The 14,582-nt window shown below is 44.8% G+C and overlaps 2 protein-coding genes across 2 annotated transcripts in view; one reads left to right on the forward strand and one right to left on the reverse strand.

The window, feature by feature from the left end:
- The window catches only part of LOC308284898 (tetraspanin-33), a gene marked incomplete at both ends in the record, with an annotated part of 17,603 nt that extends 17,534 nt beyond the window's left edge, over positions 1–69 (reverse strand). Inside the window, one exon of the mRNA XM_080725623.1 lies at positions 13–69. Within this exon, the coding sequence (XP_080581749.1) occupies positions 13–69 (57 nt within the window). The remainder of the gene's footprint in view (positions 1–12) is intronic.
- An 8,071-nt stretch (positions 70–8,140) lies between these two features.
- reep6 (receptor accessory protein 6) overlaps positions 8,141–14,582 on the forward strand; it is a gene marked incomplete at both ends in the record, with an annotated part of 37,898 nt that continues 31,456 nt past the window's right edge. Inside the window, one exon of the mRNA XM_080750243.1 lies at positions 8,141–8,273. Coding sequence (XP_080606369.1) covers positions 8,141–8,273 — 133 coding nt within the window. The remainder of the gene's footprint in view (positions 8,274–14,582) is intronic.

Genomic DNA, 14,582 nt, shown 5'->3' on the forward strand with positions numbered 1-14,582 from the left:
AGTCCAACTCACCCAGAACACATAGCAGAATATAAACAGGGTGTATTTGATGGCTCGGTATCGTCTCATGGTCTTCTCTGGATCCATGTTGTTCTGACTGCCGTTCCTTCACTGAGAGTCTGACTGCACTTCCTCACTGTGTCCTGACATCACACTGTGTGTGTGTGTGTGTGTGTGTGTGTGTGTGTGTGTGTGTGTGTGTGTGTGTGTGTGTGTGTGTGTGTGTGTGTGGTGTGTGTGTGTGTGTGTGTGTGTGTGTGTGTGTGTGTGTGTGTGTGTAGGCAGGTAGGCGTGTGTCAGCCTGCCTGTTGGATGCATTCTTCTACAACTCATGTCTGGTCTCTCTCTCTCTCTCTCTCTCTCTCTCTCTCTCTCTCTCTCTCTCTCTCTCTCTCTCATCTCTCTCAGTGGCGTCAGTTCAGAAAAAGCTATGGTATGGCAACATGACTGGTGTCTTGCACGCGCACGAAGCCAGTCATGTTGCCATACCTTAGCAACAAGGCATGATACATTTATTTTACGAACTACATTTCTATTTTTTCCCCCGTTTCTACGGTTTCTTGGGCTGGATATGGCAGCCTGGAACGGTTGTTTAAGTTCAGCTAAACTTGGCATGTTAGTAAACGTGCCACAATTAACAATAATGCATTGCACCTGTGCAGCTGACCTGCGGAACCTGGGAATATACCATTCTGTCAAGATGGGTAGAATAAAAGTTTGGAGAATATAATCATAATACCTTGTTAAAGTGACCATTTTGTTACATTTTGCCATACCCATTTGACGCCCCTGGTTGTTGCTCAGTCACAGGCACAACAGCAAAGGGGGCTTGAGCCCCTGCACTTTAATCAGTCTGTAAGAAGTGTCCTCTCCAGACCATGATGCAGTTTTTACTATGGTGAAAGAAATGCAAAACGCCCCCTCTTTCCATGCCATACCTGAAGGCAGCATTCAAGAGAATTGCCTTGTCCAAACTCTCCTGAACTTGAATGCAGCATCTTATGTTGAAAGAATTGCCATCTCTGTTTATAAATCCATGCCGTTACGCCACATCTCCAGTATTCACTTGATTATGCTTGGTTCAGTGTGGTATCAAGCACCGAAAACGACGCGCTGTGAGCTTGGAGGTCTGCTATTTTCGATATTTTCACCAAAAGGCCCTTTTAGAGTTCAGCCCCTGCCTCTCTAACGCTCTCTGCACGTCCCTGCTCAGTCATCTGTCCAACAGAATGATGACGGTTGGGAGGAGAAGTTCAACCACGTTGACGTGATGTTGCAACACTCTGAGGATGAACTGTTTCAGCACAGCTCTGTGGAACGCCCTCCTCCACACCTGAGAGCAGAGCAGTCCACAGATGTTTTTAACCCATTTAGAACGGGTATCATTATTTTATGCTTTAACTATTGAAAAATAGCAGATATACAAGCTCACAGCGCGGCACCGAGTGCCGCGCTGCGAGCTTGTAGATCTGCTATTTTTGAAAAATCGTGAAAATTTGAATTTTGACCCGATTCTATAAGTGTCTTTTGAATTCTTCTAAGGTTTTTTGAAAAACCTGTGTTTCTATGTCAGCAATCTGGCCAGCCATCGTCAAAGAAAAGGTCCTTTTCACTCAACTGGAGCTCAGTTAGTCTGTTCTTGAGAGACTACTATGTTAGTGGTGCTCAAACCTTTTCATGTGAAGGACCCCCAAAATGATATTTATTTGGCCAAGGACCCCCATCTCAAAATATCTAGTTCCAGGGACCACCCAGAAGCAAAATTTGAGTTACAAACGTTTGCTCTAAAAATACATATATTCAAAGATTAACACACATTTTCACGACTTTTTTTCAAAAATAGCAGATCTACAAGCTCGCAGTGCGGCACTCGGTGCCGCGCTGTGAGCTTGTATATCTGCTATTTTTCAACAGTTAAAGCAGTCAATAATTCTAGGCCTAAATGGATTAAAACTGACTGAAAACCTACCTTTTTAACAGAGTTGTTTTCTTAATTATTCCTTGTGTTTTTGTGTTGCCTATTTTTTAATTCGACCCGATTAATCTATAGCTAACATCTCGTCACCAGGCTTTCTCGGGGGAAAGCCTGGTGATTGTTTACAACGGGCCGTTTGATCCGGTCTAGGTGGAAACCACAAGCAGAAGAAGCGGTGTCGCTTTGTTTTGGTTCCCCCCGTTTGTTTCCCCAATCCCTGTTAAAATGCTGGAGTAGCCTAGTGTAGTCTTGTTTCCCCAATCCCTGTTAAAATGCTGGAGTAGCCTAGTGTAGTCTTGTTTCCCCAATCCCTGTTAAAATGCTGGAGTAGCCTAGTGTAGTCTTGTTTCCCCAATCCCTGTTAAAATGCTGGAGTAGCCTAGTGCAGTCTTGTTTCCCCAATCCCTGTTAAAATGCTGGAGTAGCCTAGTGTAGTCTTGTTTCCCCAATCCCTGTTAAAATGCTGGAGTAGCCTAGTGTAGTCTTGTTTCCCCAATCCCTGTTAAAATGCTGGAGTAGCCTAGTGCAGTCTTGTTTCCCCAATCCCTGTTAAAATGCTGGAGTAGCCTAGTGTAGTCTTGTTTCCCCAATCCCTGTTAAAATGCTGGAGTAGCCTAGTGCAGTCTTGTTTCCCCAATCCCTGTTAAAATGCTGGAGTAGCCTAGTGCAGTCTTGTTTCCCCAATCCCTGTTAAAATGCTGGAGTAGCCTAGTGCAGTCTTGTTTCCCCAATCCCTGTTAAAATGCTGGAGTAGCCTAGTGTAGTCTTGTTTCCCCAATCCCTGTTAAAATGCTGGAGTAGCCTAGTGTAGTCTTGTTTCCCCAATCCCTGTTAAAATGCTGGAGTAGCCTAGTGCAGTCTTGTTTCCCCAATCCCTGTTAAAATGCTGGAGTAGCCTAGTGTAGTCTTGTTTCCCCAATCCCTGTTAAAATGCTGGAGTAGCCTAGTGTAGTCTTGTTTCCCCAATCCCTGTTAAAATGCTGGAGTAGCCTAGTGCAGTCTTGTTTCCCCAATCCCTGTTAAAATGCTGGAGTAGCCTAGTGTAGTCTTGTTTCCCCAATCCCTGTTAAAATGCTGGAGTAGCCTAGTGTAGTCTTGTTTCCCCAATCCCTGTTAAAATGCTGGAGTAGCCTAGTGCAGTCTTGTTTCCCCAATCCCTGTTAAAATGCTGGAGTAGCCTAGTGTAGTCTTGTTTCCCCAATCCCTGTTAAAATGCTGGAGTAGCCTAGTGTAGTCTTGTTTCCCCAATCCCTGTTAAAATGCTGGAGTAGCCTAGTGTAGTCTTGTTTCCCCAATCCCTGTTAAAATGCTGGAGTAGCCTAGTGTAGTCTTGTTTCCCCAATCCCTGTTAAAATGCTGGAGTAGCCTAGTGTAGTCTTGTTTCCCCAATCCCTGTTAAAATGCTGGAGTAGCCTAGTGTAGTCTTGTTTCCCCAATCCCTGTTAAAATGCTGGAGTAGCCTAGTGTAGTCTTGCCAGTCACTACGAGTTGTACTAAAAGATACATAGGTGGGTCTATACCAAACGAATTTTCCAAAAGCAAAACTAAATAGAGTTGGAGAGGCCCTCATTGCGTGCTATAGAGAGAGATCTCTCTCTATAGCGCTGCTGCTACTCAAAGATTTGCCATTTCAGATCATGACAATTAAGTGACAAGCCAGTGGGCCAATTACATGAGTTATATTTTGTCGTTGTCAGGTGGAAACCTTGTATGTCCAAAACTGTTTATTTTGTATTTATCATTTAAAAAATGATTTAAAGCGAGGCGTTGTGTGCTTGTAGATCTGCTGTTTTCACTACTTTTGTGCGCCGGTCTTGTATGATGAAGCAGGGCTTTGCTTTGCGAGAAAACGTACAAATTTGAAACTTGGAGATACGAGGTTTCTGCCCGACAGTGACGATTTACTTTGTTGGCCGCCGAGCCCCCAAAATGGAACGAAGGCCGGCCATTTTTCCTAATGGCCGGCCTGGACCGGCCGGGAATGAACCGGCCGTTCGGGAGTTGTCCCGCTTTTCCCAATGGCCAGCACGTCCCTGCATGCCTTTAACCCCGTAGCACTATGAGATTCGCTAGAATGGTATGTTATGAATAAAATGCATTATTATTATCATTATTATTATCAAGGTCCATCATGTGAGCCACGGACCACCATTTGATGACATTTAGCCTCTCAGACCCAAAACCTAGAATATGTTGTTGTTGTTGTTGGATCACATTGTGTCCAGTTTCATGCTGCATTGATGTTGGTGGCGCCATAGGAATGAATGAATGAATGAATGAACTTTATTTATATAGCACATCTTCACAGCACGAATGCACAGAGTGCTTTACAGATACACAATACTCAATAAAAAGTAAGCTCTACAGTTGCAGAGATACAAAAATAAAATAAGAATAAGCTCTACAGTTAATACAAAAGAACAGTAAAATCAGGGATGCCTATAAGTGACCAAAGGCCTGTCTGAACATGTGTGTGTTCAGATGCCACTTAAAGGAGAGATAACAGGCACAACGTTCCAGGGGGTCCCCACATAGGAGAGATAACAGACACAACGTTCCAGGGGGTCCATAGGAGAGATAACAGGCACAACGTTCCAGGGGGTCCATAGGAGAGATAACAGGCACAACGTTCCAGGGGGTCCATAGGAGAGATAACAGGCACAACGTTCCAGGGGGTCCATAGGAGAGATAACAGGCACAACGTTCCAGGGGGTCCATAGGAGAGATAACAGGCACAACGTTCCAGGGGGTCCATAGGAGAGATAACAGGCACAACGTTCCAGGGGGTCCCCACATAGGAGATATAACAGACACAACGTTCCAGGGGGTCCCCACATAGGAGAGATAACAGGCACAACGTTCCAGGGGGTCCATAGGAGAGATAACAGGCACAACGTTCCAGGGGGTCCATAGGAGAGATAACAGGCACAACGTTACAGGGGGTCCATAGGAGAGATAACAGGCACAACGTTCCAGGGGGTCCATAGGAGAGATAACAGGCACAACGTTCCAGGGGGTCCCCACATAGGAGAGATAACAGGCACAACGTTCCAGGGGGTCCCCACATAGGAGAGATAACAGGCACAACGTTCCAGGGGGTCCCCACATAGGAGAGATAGCAGACACAACGTTCCAGGGGGTCCATAGGAGAGATAACAGGCACAACGTTCCAGGGGGTCCCCACATAGGAGAGATAACAGGCACAACGTTCCAGGGGGTCCCCACATAGGAGAGATAACAGGCACAACGTTCCAGGGGGTCCCCACATAGGAGAGATAACAGACACAACGTTCCAGGGGGTCCATAGGAGAGATAACAGGCACAACGTTCCAGGGGGTCCATAGGAGAGATAACAGGCACAACGTTCCAGGGGGTCCATAGGAGAGATAACAGGCACAACGTTCCAGGGGGTCCCCACATAGGAGAGATAACAGACACAACGTTCCAGGGGGTCCATAGGAGAGATAACAGGCACAACGTTCCAGGGGGTCCATAGGAGAGATAACAGGCACAACGTTCCAGGGGGTCCATAGGAGAGATAACAGGCACAACGTTCCAGGGGGTCCCCACATAGGAGAGATAACAGACACAACGTTCCAGGGGGTCCATAGGAGAGATAACAGACACAACGTTCCAGGGGGTCCCCACATAGGAGAGATAACAGACACAACGTTCCAGGGGGTCCATAGGAGAGATAACAGGCACAACGTTCCAGGGGGTCCATAGGAGAGATAACAGGCACAACGTTCCAGGGGGTCCATAGGAGAGATAACAGACACAACGTTCCAGGGGGTCCCCACATAGGAGAGATAACAGACACAACGTTCCAGGGGGTCCCCACATAGGAGAGATAACAGACACAATGTTCCAGGGGGTCCCCACATAGGAGAGATAGCAGACACAACGTTCCAGGGGGTCCCCACATAGGAGAGATGGCAGACACAACGTTCCAGGGGGTCCCCACATAAAGGATGGATAGTTGGGAACCAAATGGACCCTTATGTGGTAGTAACATGACTCTGAAAGTGTACACATGGAAACATGTTCTTTTCGCCCCCCAAACAAATAGTGAAAATAGTTGATCTACAACCTCTCAACGTGTCGCAATAATACTAATTGTGGGCTCGCCTGGAAGGCGAGCACACGTATGTTATCTTCATTATTTATTTATAGCTATATGTGTATCTCCTCAAAACTTTGGCGCGCTTCATCTCTTAAACGCTTACACCTTTCAACACCATTCAAATTTTTATGTGTTCAGCTTACTGAGGACAAGTGTGCTTGTATTTTTGGTTTTGAAATGTTTTGTAGTATAAATATAAAAAAATAAAAATGTTTAACTTTAAGCACCCAATGCATTTCCAATGGGTCCCCAGAGTGGAGAGAAGGATAATAGACCCATGTTTATGTTAAGGCGCTGTGGCTGCAGTGTTCACACTTCAGATATGCTATCTATATCATTGCGTTCACACAGGTCTGCTCTCTGATTTGATCCAAATGTCTAAGCTGTGTGATGTATAAAACTATAGTTATAGTTAAAACTATAAATAAATGTCCCTCTCCACTCTACTGATTACACAGCTGTGATCAAGAATCAAGTCCGGGCGATGGGATGTAAATCCCATAGCCATATATCCTAGAGCCCGCAGGGACAGTCAGCCATATTAGTGGTTGTTGTTGGTTGTCAGGGAGATATCAAAACCAATGCATTTCCAAGTCAGATCCACAAACACAATAAAAGCCATGCTCCACTCCTCAGTCTGGAGTGGCCACATAGAAGAACGCCTTGGTTATAGACATAGTGGAGGACATATGTGATCTGGGATTGTTAGCCTACAGTATATGCACTCAATATACTCCACTACAGTTGGAGTCCATTTGACAGTTGTTGGTTCCCAAACACAGAATCAAAAATGTAGATCTAGAACACATATAATATGTACAGTACAGTAAGGTTCAGTAGAGTACAGTAAAAGTACAGTAAGGTTCAGTAGAGTACAGTAAAGTACAGTAAGGTACAGAAAGGTACAGTACAGAAAGGTACAGTAGAGTACAGTACAGTAAGGTACAGTAAAGTACAATACAGTACAGTAAGGTACAGTAGAGTACAGTAAAGTACAATAAAGTACAGTAAAGTAGAATAAAGTACAGTAAGGTACAGTGGAGTACAGTAAAGTACAGTAGAGTACAGTAAAGTACAGTATAGTAAGGTACAGTAGAGTACAGTACAGTAAGGTACAGTACGGTACAGTAGAGTACAGTATAGTATAGTACAGTAAGGTACAGTACAGTACAGTAAGGTACAGTAGAGTACAGTACAGTAAGGTACAGTAGAGTACAGTAAAGTACAGTAAGTTACAGTAGAATACAGTAAAGTACAGTACAGTAGAGTACAGTAAAGTACAGTAAGTTACAGTACAGTACAGTACAGTACAGTACAGTAAGGTGCAGTACAGTATAGTAAGGTACAGTACAATACTGTAAGGTACTGTACCTTACAGTACCTTAAAGTATCCTATTTGTTGGGTTGGAACCGAGCCCACACTGTTTCGAAGGAACAGTATTTCTAGTTATTATTATGATATTGCATTAATACAGTATAACATTGATGTGTATTTAATATACACACATAACAGTGTCATAGCACTGATGTCAGTTGAATGTCACTGCTCCTTAAACGTTGTCACACTTCTTGTGATGACTGGTGAAGTGTGTGTGTGCGCTTGTGTTTGTGTGTGTGTGCACGTGTGTGTGTGTGTGTGTGTGTGTGTGTGTGTGTGTGTGTGTGTGTGTGTGTGTGTGTGTGTGTGTGTGTGTGTGCGCGTGTGCGTGCGTATGTGTACACTGTATGTCACTGTTTACCTGAGCCAGTCACGAGAGTCAGAATTTGCTTATCTGCATTCTGGGCCTCTGCTCCGATTGGACAACTCCCCTGTCACTCAACATCCTTAATCACCTCTCTCTCTCTCTCTCTCTCTCTCTCTCTCTCTCTCTCTCTCTCTCTCTCTCTCTCTCTCTCTCTCTCTCTCTCTCTCTCTCTCTCCCAACAAAGCGGATTAGACTCCACCGGGGCGTGCAGGTGTCAGCAGGACTTAAGCAGCGGTAGGTAGGGTATATCTCTCAGTCAGACATATGTCTTCGTCTCCTCCGGTGTCCTCCACCACCATGGGGCTGACCGACCTGCTCTACAAGATCAAAGACCGAGCGGAGAAGTTCCTCAGCGAGAAGAACATCGTGACAGACCTCCTGGGGAAGCTGGAGGAGTCCACGGGAGTCAGGAAGAAGATCATCGCACTGGGTGAGCACTGAGCAGAGCCTGAGATTATTACTGTGAGGATTAATTATTAGTTATGACACGTGCAGGGTGGGTGTCGCACCAAATTCTGGGTCCTGGGTACATGGTTTCACTGTTGTATGTTGTGCTTTAACTATTGAAAAATAGCAGATATTCAAGCTCGTGCTGAGAGCTTGTAGATCTGCTATTTTTTTTAAATATATGCAAAAACCTGTTTCCATGTAAATACATATATTCAAAGATTTGCACGCATTTTCACAACTTTTGAAAAATAGCAGATCTACAAGCTCGCAACGCAGCATTCAGAGCTTGTATATCTGCTATTTTCCAATGGCTAAAGTATCAAATAATTAAGGCCCCTCCAACTTGGGCCCTAATAACTCAGTCCCACTTGGATTCATGTCAATTTGTATTTTCAGATATTTAACCACTTGAACCGTCAATACTTAATAATTGTGAGCTTGTAGATCTGCTATTGTTGGCTAAAGTTCTCAGAAAATGGACGCTACGGTTCAAGTGGTTAATATAAAAAAAAAAGGAAAAAAGGTTCTATCACTCTGTTTTGGAGGACCCACTGTAGTAACTCTGAGGACCCCCTAGGGGTCCCGGACCCCCTGTTGAAGACTCCTGGTGTAGTTTATAAAGGATCCTCTGCACCTTCCTGAGGTCCAGGCATAAAAACATCACAATACAAACCCTAGGCCTCAGGCCTGCATGTTGCACGTCCAGACGTGTCCATGATGGACTCTGCATGGGAGGGGCGTCATCTTCCCTGAGCCAGGCCTGAATACCCAGGGGCGTCACAAGGGGGGGAAAAGTGGGACTGAGTTACTAGGGCCCAAGGTGGAGAGGCCTTCATTATTTTATACTTTAGCTATTGAAAAATAGCAGATATACAAGCTTGCAGTGTGGCACCGAGTGCCACACTGCAAGCTTGTGATATCTTGTGAAGCTTGTGATAAAGAGTGCCAAGAAGACACTCTTTATCCAGAGCAACTTAAAGTTTTGTTTTTCTTTTTTCCTAGATTGATATTCCTATGCATTTGTTGTATTGTTGTTGACTGACATATTATCTTGTTTATTATAGTGATGTGTATTACCTGCTTATTGGAAGTCGCTTTGGATTAAAAGCGTCTGCTAAATGCCTAAACTGTAAACTGTAAAGTGTGAGATCAGAATTCATAAGCAGAGTAAACATGAATGAACTTCAGTCAATACAACGACTTGGACACAAGGTAAACAATGAGCCTAGCATCTCAGTCTGTACACACTATGCTATGTACGTATTACACAACTTTTCAAAACTTCTTAAACGGTTGTCTTCTAATTTAATGGAAAGCAACAATATGCCAGATAACACTTTATTTTTTTCTAAGCAAAATGATGATCGGGTAAAGGAGATGCAGGTTTGGATTCAGACATCAAGGAAAGGGGAACAGTTTAACACGGGCCTATTATTCATGTAAGTCCTGGCCCCGCCCCCGGCTTCCTGTTCATATCCTGAAAGAGGCGGAGGCTGAAAAGGCTGGCCTAAAAAACATCATTTGGTTTCCTGTTGTCCTTGCATTAAAGTGTCAGTAGATGGCGTTCTGAGCTCTGGGCACTGAATGTACCTGGGTTGCCATGTCTGCTTATAATAAGCAATTTGTGTCTTAAAGAAATAGTGTAGTTGCTTATTGGGCTTACTTTCTAATATTTTTTAAACCAGTGGTTCCCAAATCTTTTCATATCAAGGACCCCAGATTAACATATGTGTCCACAGTCGCAGACCCTAGACCCCCATCTGAAAATGTGTGGTGCCAGGGACCTCCACACAGATTGATGTTGTTAAAATGTTTATAAAATATTCAAAATATCCCCCCCCCCCCCCCCCCTCAATATTCAATATTTAAATTTAAATAGCAAATATACAAACTCACAATGTGTCGCAATGTGACACATTGTGAGCTTGCTGATCTGCTATTTTCAAATGTAAATGTAACCTAGCCTAGTTGCTTCTGCTGGGCTTATTTCTTTAGCAACATCTGGCAACAGACAATTCTCTGTCACTTCCTTACTTGGGAGGAAGTGAAAAGATGTTTTTTGAAGAAGCACACAGAGAAAAACTCTCTAGCGCCCTCTGTAAAAGAAAATGGCAGCCTCCATAGAGAGGGCCAGGAATAACGTGAATAAGACACGGCCACATTACAGCGTGTAGCTGAACAGTCAGAGTGTAATCATAGCGTCCAGCTGGCAGTGGAGCAGAACCAGAGCCTCTATCATTATTTGGATTTTAAGGTGAGCATAAACACTGTGAAGAGGACAATGTTTAGGCCTGGTAATGTTTACAGCCTGGTAGACCATCCGGCAGGGGCGTTTTTGTGGGTGTGCCTGGGTGCAGCTGGGAACTCGATGCATTGTATTAGCCTATTAATAATTGTTCATTGCTGCTGCCACCCACACCCGTTTTAACCCCCAAAAAACATAATAATTTAGAGAAGAAAAAAAAAAGAAAAGAAAAAATCTTTTCTTTTTCTTTTTTCACAATAATCCTCCTAGCTGGGCCCACCCTGAAGTTGCCAGGCCCACCCTATTTCTCTGTTCTGGCCTCGCCCCTGCTTCCCGGTCACATGAACTCACATCATCATGAGTCCACAAGCGCATTTTGGACAGACGTTTTAGAGAAACCAAAAAGTCAAAGTGCCAATCAGTGTCTGTGTTTAGGCCATGTGATTGATTGGCAGGTGCTGATTGTTTCTTATACATTTTGGTTTCTGCAAAACGGTCATTTGTACTGGTCAGCTCCCAGTACAACAGTAACACACTGTGGTTGTACTGGTCAGCTCCCAGTACAACAGTAACACACTGTGGTTGTACTGGTCAGCTCCCAGTACAACAGTAACACACTGTGGTTATACTGGTCAGCTCCCAGTACAACAGTAACACACTGCGGTTGTACTGGTCAGGTCCCAGTACAACAGTAACACACTGTGGTTGTACCGGTCAGCTCCCAGTACAACAGCTCCCAGTACAACAGTAACACACTGTGATAGATATAGATAGATAGATAGATAGATAGATAGATAGATAGATAGATACCTTTATTATCCCAAGGGGGAAATTCAGTTGTCCAGTAGTAGCACAGCAGTATACAGTTATTTACAAAGTTACAGAGACGTAAGAAAAAAAAGGATAAGAGGGAAAGAAACAAAAGAACAAAAAAAGAGCAGTACAGTACCAATAAAGAGAAGGTGCATCAATAGAGGGGGCGAATAATATATAAGTATATATACATAAAGTGTCTTGCAAAAGAGACCATAGCAGTCAATGCTAGTTAGTGCAAACAAGTATCTCACTGTCATTGTTAAACAAAGCAAAAATACTCAGAAACTACCAACACAAACTAATAGTGCAATGTCAAAAATCAGTGCGAAAAAAGAAGAAACTAGGAAGCGTGTCACCGCAAGACGCACATGAGCACACTTCCTGGACGGTCCTTTTAGGTCAAAGTCAATACAGCAATAGTTCCTTAGAGGTCAATGTCAATACAGCAATGGTTCCGTCAGTCTAAGTTAGGAAGGGAGACCTTTTCAAGCGTCCGTTATGTGTCTCGTTGTACAGCTTAAGGGCAGCCGGTACAAAAGATTTTCCTAATCTCTCACATCTCCGTCCTGGGTAGGTAAAGCGGTCGTTTCCTCTCTTACTCCAGTAACTGGTGATCTCTAGATGGAGGGGGTGGGAGGAGTTCTCCAAGATGGAATCCAGCTTCCTCGCTGTGCGCACCCTGGTTACTTCCTCCACCCCCTGCAGAGAGGACCCAACGACAGAGCCTGCTTTCTTCACCAGTCTGTTTAGGTTAAACGTGTCACCTGCTCTGTTGTTGCCACCCCAGCATGTTATACCAAAAAAGAGGACACTTGCCATGACAGACTGATAGAACATCTGTAGCATCCTATTGCACACCCCAAACGATCTCAGTCTTCTCAGGAGGAACAGCCTGCTTTTCCCCTTGCTGTGAATCGCCTGTGCATTGTCCGACCAGTCCAGTGAACTATTCAGGTGTACTCGGAGGAATTTGTAGTTATCCACGAGCTCAACCACCTCACCGTTAATGGTGCTTGGCACCGGGGGGACTCTCTTGGAGGTGCGGAAGTCCACCACCATCTCCTTGGTCTTGCTTGCGTTGAGCCTGAGATGGTTAGCCTCGCTCCATTGCACAAAGTCCCTAACCACACCATCGTGCTCAGCCGTGTTGTCACCCGAGATCTTGCTGACCACCACGGTATCATCTGAGAACTTCTGCAGATGACAGGTCTTGGAATTGAAGCCGAAGTCCGATGTATAGAGAGTGAACAGGAAGGGTGAGAGCACAGTTGTTGCTCACCAGCACATCAGACCGACAGCTCTGCAGTCTCACAGACTGTGGCCTTTCTGAAAGGTAGTCTGTGATCCATGCCACAAAGCCCTTGTCCACCCCCATCAGCGTAAGCTTCTCCGCAAGCAGAGACGGTTGGATAGTGTTGAAAGCACTGGAGAAGTCAAAAAACATAATTCTGATTGTGCTGCCCAGATCTTCCAGATGGGTGAGAGCCTTATGGAGCATGAAGGTGATGGCGTCATCAACCCCAATATCAGCCTGGTAGGCAAACTGAAGGGGGTCCAGGTGATCACTGACCGCCGGTCTCAGTAGGTTCAGAACCAGCCGTTCAAAGACCTTCATGACCTGTGATGTCAGGGCGACTGGTCTGTAGTCCGGTCTGTAGTCCGGTCTGTAGTCCGGTCTGTAGACTGGTCTGTAGTCCTATGGTTGTACCGGTCAGCTCCCAGTACAACAGTAACACACTGTGGTTGTACTGGTCATTTGTACTGGTCAGCTCCCAGTACACCAATATCAGACAGTCTTTCTTTTACTGGTCAGCTCCTCACGGCCGGGCTACACCAGAAAACGCAAGCGTATGCGTGCGCTGTCTGTGCGTGTGCGAAAAGTATATGTGCGGAAGACCATGGGAGTTTGTGTACAAAACGCATACGCGCACGTAAAAAATAGAAACAATCCTATTTTTAGGGAATGCGTATCCGTGGTTCGCGCTATCCGTGTGCCTGGTGTAGCCGGCTGAATTGATATATATTGGATCTTTCCAAAACGCGCGCACGCCCCGCATACACACTGATGCGCGTAAAAAGGCTTGGTGTGGCCCGGCCGTAATACTGCTCATCTCTCAGTTGGATTACAGTATGTTACTGTAGCACCGTGACTGTGAATGAAAACTGAGACAGAGCTGGCAGTGTCAAATGAAGCATTCAGAAAGTCTATTCACACAGTGGCACTCACCACCCACTCACACAAACACGTGCACACACACACACACACACACACACACACACACGCACGCACGCACGCACACACACACACGCGCACATGCGCACATGCGCACACATGCACACACACACACACACCATGATGTCACCCTAGTGCCTGGTGCAGTGGGGTCCACTGGTTGCATGCAGTCTGACAGACAGTTAGAAGTTTAGGATGTGTTTAGCTGCTGTATAGAATGAACAGACAGGTCTACTCTAGACGGTGAAGGTTTAGCTGCTGTAGGATGAACATACAGGTCTAACAGACAGTGGAGTTTAGGATGTGTTTAGCTGCTGTATAGAATGAACATACAGTTAGAGGTGTATATGTTTTAGCAGCTGTAGAATGAACAGATACAACTCTGAGCCGTCCATAATACAACTCTATGAGTACACACCCCGCAAGGTCCTCAAAGGTACGTGTTGGTGATGTTTTTTAAGCCATTAAGACTTGGAACCGTTTAGACTATTATTTAGTATTAGTGAAAACAGCCGATCTACAAGCACACAACGCCTCGCATCGCGAGGCGTTGTGTGCTTGTAGATCTGCTGTTTTCACTAGTTTTGTGCGACGGTCTTGGATGATGAAGCAGGGCTTTGCTTTACCAAAAGACGTAACATTGAAACTACGAGGTTTCTGCCTTACAGTGACGATATTTTAGTGATTATGTTGCCAGGAAAACGTAGAGATAACAGCCATTTTGGTTAGAACTGACTGAAAATAACTTTGTACTTTAAGTTGATGCTAAATATTTTTTCAAGTGTCCAAATAAATTCCAAACATTATTAAATGATCTCGCTGCACCCCTGGACTGCCGTCACGGCACCCCAGGGTGCCCCGTCACCCACTTTGAAAACCCCTGCACTAACTATTAAGAAATAGCAGATATACTGTACAGGTGCCGTGCCGTGAGCTTGTAGAATTGCTATTTTTGAGAAATCTTGAAAAGTCTTTCAATATTTTTGTTCCAATTC

Source organism: Nannobrachium achirus (assembly GCF_963921795.1).
Source record: "Nannobrachium achirus genome assembly, chromosome: 1".
In the NCBI taxonomy this organism is placed as follows: domain Eukaryota; kingdom Metazoa; phylum Chordata; class Actinopteri; order Myctophiformes; family Myctophidae; genus Nannobrachium; species Nannobrachium achirus.